Raw genomic sequence first — 7,812 nt, forward strand, 5'->3', positions numbered from 1 at the left:
ATCACCCAATTAGCCACCCTTTTGTGATTGTGATAGATAAAACAAAGACAAATAGAAGCGGGTCAAAATGTTCAGTTGCCCCTCTCCTTCAATGAATTTTTTTTTTTAAACGATAACATCAATTAATCGGATTCAAAGATTAACAATTACAACTAATACAAAGAAAACCCAAACCAAGCCAAACAAACTACAAGATTAAATTGTTGTTCCAACTAACAGAGCATAATACAAATGACTAGGAAAATAATGAACATGCTAAAACGCTGACATACCAAGTAAATTTTTAAGAGGTGATAAAAGCAACAAATAAATTAGTTATCATCATAATATTTTCTGTACTTTGAGCTTTTCTGTTCGTGCAGTGTGATGCATAAATCAAATTTGAATGTTTCTAGCTCATATCAATAATCCATTTTCATTACTCACTAGTGACTTAGTGAGTAGTTAATCAATCATTTTTATGGTTTCACGGTACCAATTTATTATGAAGTACATACAAAATACAAATACATTTGATCTCTGTCAGTGTTTTTAAAGTAATATCGCAGCACTATCATGAGAGACTTGGTCCAATCGAGCTCGATTTCTGTCTTATTGACACCCAGGCTCAGTCTTAAATGAGGACGTGAAATCAGCAATATCAAGTATCTTTTAGTATCAGTTCTGAAAATCCATACAAAGAAATAGCAAAATCTGTCTTCAACAGTAATCTTAAGAATGCATAGACAACTAACTGAATCTTCATCTACCCTCCCTCATTACTTTTACTTGTGTAATAACTACAAAACCAATACTAGCACATACTCTGTTTAATACAGTAAGTAATAAGTACAAAGGTCGAAATGTAGGATTGACCTTTACAGCTTATAAATTGATTCTACAAAATCAAAATTTCATAACGTGAACTATCAGTAACTTGTGCATTCCATCCAAGTTTCAGGAGAAACTTGGGACTCAGTGATCTACTAACTAATCTTAGGAACAATGTTGCATCTAATTATACAAAAATGACCTCCAACTTTGCACATGGATTGCTTTTTATGTGACTTGTAAAAGCAGTACTACTACTTTTGAAACTATATGTGTATAGAGCTTGCCTTTGCGTCATGCCAACTGGGTATATTCTGTAAATTTTAAGCACCCTTGAGTCACCTCTTAAGATTTCGGGCCTTTCATTTTTCCAGATGGGTTCGTGTTTTAAAGACCTGAACTTCGACAAAACAGCATCTTCTAAGGCCTCCATAGTCAAGTTACCAGACCTGCCCACAGTTCATCAGAAAGAATAGGAATTGAAGCCATATTAATTATTAATTATGGTAAAAGAAATAAAATATGTTCATAAAAGAATATGGAAGTCCAAAAAGTAGGTCAAAGACGTCAATTTAAAGGTTTTATTATACCTTAGATAAACAGACTCCATCTCGAACCTCCCTCTTTCTCTTACATAAATGTGATATACAGTTTGGGAACCTCTTTCACACTTGCAAGGTCGTTTGGCTACGTAGTTTTTTTCTTCGTTCTCACGGATTCTTGTAGCAAGAAAAATACATAAACGGCAAGATGAATGGACAGCAGCCATGTCTACAAGGGCCTTGAAAGAGTCAGAAGGTCCCTCATATTTCCATCTGCAAAATATAAAAAGAATACAAGTAGGTGGCCCATTAGCTATTAATTGTTTCATGTAAAGTAACATATGAAATATGGTTGGTCAGCATTTCACACAAACATGTCATGTTGAAATTTTGATGCTTCTACTACCAGACTGTAGTTCATGGTGTAAATTTTTTGCATGTATTTTTATTTAGATTTAAATTCAAATTTTAAAGTTGGCATGTCACATGTACAAATTGGCATTCGATGTGCAGAACACTGACCCTATGATGCCACGTATGTCAACAATATGTGTTAATAATGAATTCGAAAGACAGAAGATAAACTTTCCTTAGTGATGCATTGTAGGCAATGGGATTCTGTGCAAGATGTTTCATGGTCTTGGCAACTGACTCGATATCTTTTAGTTCCTTAATATGTAAAACAGAACCAGGTGCAGGAGCAAAATCTTGGATATTTGGAGTACCCACAACAACAGGGACAGTTCCTTCAAATTAGAATGCATCTTCCGTTTATTAGCATGCATCATAAAAATAATGCTTTTTACTCAAACATTCTATATTCCCCTCCATTGCTTAATTTGTTTTGAACAAAGGTGGCAAGATGGGAAGGCTGGGTAATAGATCAACATGGCATAGGCTAGAAAAGGGCCACTTGTAGTACGGGTCAAAACAGGATGAGTGGGGTTGGGTTGGCCTGCAGACACTTTTTGTTCTCTTTTTTTTATCATTAATCAAATCAATGTGTTGATTAGAAATAGATAACAAAATTATTACAATGGTAGTCATCTTGATCTTTGAACAAGATATAGACTGTACGTTGAAGAAAGTCTAGGGACGTCTTTCACCCCATTTTGATCCATGCCCATCTTAGCCAAAATTGTTGATTTGACCCGTTGAGATAAAGCACACCCTGAAGTAACCTACTCATAAATAAATGGGTCGAAATTACCACCCCTAGGAGCAACATAATGAGTTGAAAAAATAGATTGCCAGCTTCTATAAATAATCCTTCTACCCTTTACTTTCTATATATAATCCTTCTAACTTTTACCTTCTATATATAATCCCTTACATATGAAAATTAATTAAATTTAATATCTTGTAAATATAGTATTTCTATACCTGCTACAAGAGACTGGAAAAACTTTTCAGTGACATAGTCTTCCTCATTAGAATTTTCAAAAGCCAAGCTAAATTTGTAACGCTTCAATGCTTCAACCTTGTTCACTGCCAAGAAGCAAAAAAAGAATGTTGGTATTCGAATAATATCAAAAGAACAAACAGAAAATGTGGAGACCAACTTTGTAACAAGGACCAAACTGCTGATCCAGTTATAATTGTAGGGAAAAAGTCAGATGCTCACCATTCCCATTGCGGTTTCGGTGACAACCACCATAAGAATCAATCTTAATGTTCAAATTTTCAAGTCCTTCAAGGGCTTGTAAGCGGAAGTTGCGAGCAGCACAGTTAGAAATAAATGCAGCTGCCAATGCTTTCTCAGTTTTTGGCTGAACTGGAGCCATTATATCATACTCTGCCCAAGAAAAATAACCGACAGGGACATCCGAGGAGAGGCTGGTTGTCATAATGACGCTGTATCCTTTTCTGAAAGATGATAACATTGTCAGAAATGTTTTTATTTCTATCTCTAAATTATTATCAGTCGAAATTATACATAAGGTAACATTTAACATAGAAGTATGAACAGATCTATCTTATCCTTCTCCAAATACATGTTCAGAACCACTAAAGACTCAACTTACATGTCTTCTACAAGTAGCTCATAACGTCAACATAATATGACTATTTTATGGGTTACCTCAGATAGTGCTTACCCACCGTCGTGCCATAGCAAGTTTGTTCCCAGGATAATATTCAGCTGATTCCATTGACCGAAGAATACCAGCAGCAGAAACTCCATTACGTAGCCCAAATAACGCATCGACTTTGTTATTGTTGGACCCAAACTTGCAGCCCACAGCACAAGAATTCCATTCCTTTAGGGAACATATATTTATATAAGACTATTGTTATATAAGCAAACCGTACAAGATATAAAGAACTCGTCTTCACAGAACATTAATCTGTAAAACATTAGCTTTAACGCTCAAACAATAATATTAAGTAAGATGCCTAACACAAAAGATACTGATTTTAACCTACAAAGAATGAAAACTTTTGGATTATATGAACGCCTTCATGTTCAATCGCAAACATGAAACCTGATACAATAAGCTTTGTACCAATTTGAGCTCTAAATTAGAAAAGTATCCCACTTTTCAATCATCAGATACGGTACTATAAAGCAATGCTGGTCATAACTAACGGACTTGAGCAATCAAAACTTACACGCATACATACAAACATACAAAAAGCTAGCAAATTTCACATGTGTAAGACCCATCTTGCAGCATTGGATATATTTCTTACTCATCCAATGTTACGACTTATAATCTTGGCAATAATAGTTTCAAATTCTGATGTCATCCAATTACAACATCAGTAATTTAATGTTTGAGATTGTAACATCGGCAGAAGCCAAATTTAACAAGCCAATTACCTCAAAACATCTTTAAACAATCATGGAAACTGTCTCCAACTACCAATGGTAGTGTAAAGCCTCACAATTCACAAAATCACAACCAAATTGACATTTACAACTTATAAAGTATCCTCAAAATCAAGTTACCTATAGAGTGAAGTTTCGTCCACATCATCTCCAATTTTTTCCATAAAAATTAACTACAATCTATTATCAGAAACAAAAATACTTGTGATAATACACAAACAAACAAACCTGTTCAGCACCAGTAACAAAAATTGGCTCTTCTTTAAAATCCCTAGTATATACCACAGCATCTTCTCTTTCCAACCAATCTTCACAACTCTCTCCATTATCACCACCATCACCATCACTGGAATCCACCGTATCCACGGTGGCATCCGAAAACCCTAACATTGAAACCTCATCGGCAGTATCAAATGATGATGAAGATGAAACTGAGGATGTCGTAAACTGATAGAATGATTCAGTCAATGAATTAAGCAGATCACCATGTTTAATTAAATCTAACCGGCCTAAAAAACTGACCTCTGCTATAAAAACTAAAACTAGAAATAAAGGTAACAAAGTGGACCATTTTTTTCTCGAATTATGAACGTTTGTAGCTGATGAAGATGACATTGATGCGGTGTCGAGGCTGATGCTGTTGTTGTTAGTAGTGGTGGTGGTGGTAGGTGGATTGTGATCTAATTGAGTGTTTCTCGATGGTCTTTGAAGATTAGGGTTTGACAAAGACATAATTTTATGCTGTTGATTTTTATATATGTAATGAAGCTGCAGTTGAATGTAGGAATTGTATAAAGCAATATTTAGGGCAAAAACGTTAAAATTAAGAAATTAAGATCGATGATGATGATGATGATGATGATGATGATGATGATGATTCATGGAACAAGTCCACGCTTGAGGCCTGTAACTTTGAATATATGTTGACGTAAAACATACGGATTATTTGAATTGTCTGTTCTATAATTCAGTAACTATATTCATCAAGTATAACTCTTTCTTTGTCACTTAAAAAAATACCTTTCCTCAAATAAAATCAAATGAAAATATGACCGGCTTTTTTAGATTTTCAATAGCCATTTTTTTTTTTTTTTTAGTAAGCGAAGAAATCCATTGATCCCAATATAAGGTAAAACCTAGGGTAATCAAGCTCTCCGAGCGCGAGACCTGATACCAAGTGAATTGCGCATCATGCGCACCACCCTCTAATCGCACTCCCTTTTTAAAGAATTTGGCATAGCCAAGAATTATACCCGGATGGTGTGCTTCATTGAGTAACTCGATGGTCACTCAAACAAACCTACGTGATTATATTCATATTTTCTGAAGCCACAAATATAAAAGAAAATAAACTTATTAAATAAATAAATTTATTATAGGTTATAGTATAATTTAAATTTCCTTTGTGTATCCACTTTTTCCACTTTCCGCTTAAAATAAAAACTCGATAATCACTATTATTTTTTAATCAGTCTGTTTCTCAAGCACGACCGATAAAGCAGGAGGAATTAAGATAAATCTATAACATGTCCGGTGGAAGCAAGGGAGTGAACTCTCCCTTTACTTTACTCAATGGATAGCCCTTATTCTCTGTCAATCAACAAAATGAGAAATGAGAGAGAAATAAAAGAAAAGTGGTCTTTATTGATGAGGCTTTGCATTCGGAATAGGACTAATGCAGATCTAGAAGAATGTGTATGGGCTTTCGGAAAAGATGAATATCAAAAGGGTAAGGTAAACCTTTCGTTCTACGAATTCGTTTAAGCCCCTTTCTTTGTAACTACTTAGGTCTGATATATCTTTCTTGTAGTATACCTCCATCCATCGAGTCAAGTAATTCGCCATCGAAAATTCTTCTGCCGCCTATTTCATGCCATGCTTCTTTTTTCAAATCGGTTCCTAGTGTCAGTCAATTAAGATTCGCCATCAAGGGGGGAGGACCCACTTTAGGTTAGGTCGACCTCGTCGTTCACGCAATTCCCCTGTCTATCGATTCATCACGCAAGTACATTTATTATATTTATTTATTTATTATTGTATTTTATATTTTTTTATGCATAAAACACTATTTATTATATTTTGTAAGGGGTGAATAGTTACTTAATACGATTTTTAAAACTTTTTCGATGATCAACAAGATTAGAACAATCCTTGATCAATTTAGTCAACTCAAACCAATGTGTGTAGTGTTTATGTTTGTAGTAATGCGGAGTTTAAGTAGAGAACATAAACACAATGATTTATAGTGGTTCGGGTGGATGTTAATTAATTCACCTTAATCCACTCCCTAATTCACTAATCGGGAGTTTTGCTTCACTAATCACCTTTCTTCAAATTCGGTGGAGATCCGATTTACAAGTCTTGTACCTCTTCTTAGACAACAAACCTAATCCTTATATCCCTTTGAAAGATTACCTCTAACTTAGATCAACTTGTCTTCACCTTGGACAAGTATTAATCCCCAATGGAATTAAACAACTCCTTAGTTCCCTTTAAGGAAAATGATAGCTAAACTTGCATATGCTTCTAGTTACAAAGTACAAGACTCACCATTTCTAGTGATTACAATCCTAAGACAATTCTAAGGATTAATACAACACTATGTAAACTCACAAAGATAGTAATTTGATAGTCAGTTTACAACCCCTTCTATAATCTACGAGATTATAGAACTTCTCTTGCTAATCACAAACGCATGTATATGAGTTATGTTCTTGTGATTCTATGATGATTTTAAGTTAAAGCATCCAAGAGGTCCAAGTCTTCAAATTTCTCCAAGACTTGCTATTTATATGGAGAGATAAAAAAAAATATAGCCGTTGTTGCTATTAGTACCACCGATATATCACTTATATATATGGACTTTATATTGTTTGTATTATTAAGAGTTTGTATTGGTCTAGGATTATGTTTCCTAATATATAGAGGTTAGGGTTGATGTATTGATCCCTATATAAAGGGCCCTTATGTGATTAATGAACGACAGACAATTGCATTATAATACTTTAATAATATGGTATCAAGAGCCATATACAAAACCCTAACCTAAGCAGCCGATTTTCTTTTCTTTTTCCCCTCATCATCTGTAACACCCCAGCTCAACATGACCACAATATTATTCGCTTTGCCCGCAGGCGCACGGCTTTTTCTTGGCGACCACACACGAGAAGCACTTTCCCAGGAGGTCACCCATCCTGGTAGTGCTCTCGCCCGAGCAAAAACCGTGCGCCTGCGGGCAAAGCGGACACGACTTTTTCCCACGTTTCAGTTAAGCGTGCTCGGGCGAGAGCACTACCAGGATGGGTGACCTCCTGGGAAAGTGCTTCTCGTGTGTGATCGTAAAGAAAAAGTCGTGCGCCTGCGGGCAAAGCGGACAATATTGTGATCATGTTAAGCTGGGGTGTTACAGAATGGTATCAGAGCTACTCATGTGCCGTTGGGGGTGGTGGGACAAACCTCATAGAGGACGATGAGTCCCTGAGGGGGTGAATGTAACACCTTAGGCAAATCCCACATCGCCCATGGATATGAGTGATCATGGGACTATAAGATAATACTCACGCTTAAATGACACAGCGCGTTTTGGGACCACATGCAGAGCAGATGTGTGAGTACGTTGCAGTTAAGCGG

At 35.7% G+C, this 7,812-nt stretch overlaps 1 protein-coding gene across 1 annotated transcript; it reads right to left on the bottom strand.

Moving 5' to 3' along the window:
• Nucleotides 1–442: 442 nt before the first annotated feature.
• Nucleotides 443–5,135, bottom strand: LOC139886322 (glycoprotein 3-alpha-L-fucosyltransferase A-like). The gene is made up of 7 exons (XM_071870089.1): nucleotides 4,411–5,135; nucleotides 3,453–3,610; nucleotides 2,977–3,218; nucleotides 2,736–2,840; nucleotides 1,942–2,098; nucleotides 1,401–1,625; nucleotides 443–1,259 (listed from the first exon to the last, which is right to left on the bottom strand). Exons 1-7 carry the CDS (start codon nucleotides 4,912–4,914, stop codon nucleotides 998–1,000), a joined length of 1,653 nt encoding a protein of 550 aa, XP_071726190.1. The 5' UTR covers nucleotides 4,915–5,135; the 3' UTR covers nucleotides 443–997.
• Between the last annotated feature and the right edge of the window lie 2,677 nt (nucleotides 5,136–7,812).

This window comes from Rutidosis leptorrhynchoides, chromosome 1 (genome assembly GCF_046630445.1).
Source record: "Rutidosis leptorrhynchoides isolate AG116_Rl617_1_P2 chromosome 1, CSIRO_AGI_Rlap_v1, whole genome shotgun sequence".
NCBI classification, from domain to species: Eukaryota; Viridiplantae; Streptophyta; class Magnoliopsida; order Asterales; family Asteraceae; genus Rutidosis; species Rutidosis leptorrhynchoides.

Coding starts and splice junctions, on each gene's coding strand:
- LOC139886322 (XM_071870089.1), bottom strand. CDS start 4,914: ATGTCTTTGTCAAACCCTAATCTTCAAAGACCATCGAGAAACACTCAA. Junction 3,611..4,410: donor TTGTTACTGGTGCTGAACAG/GTTTGTTTGTTT, acceptor TGTTCCCTAAAG/GAATGGAATTCTTGTGCTGT. Junction 2,099..2,735: donor TTTCCAGTCTCTTGTAGCAG/GTATAGAAATAC, acceptor TCTAATTTGAAG/GAACTGTCCCTGTTGTTGTG.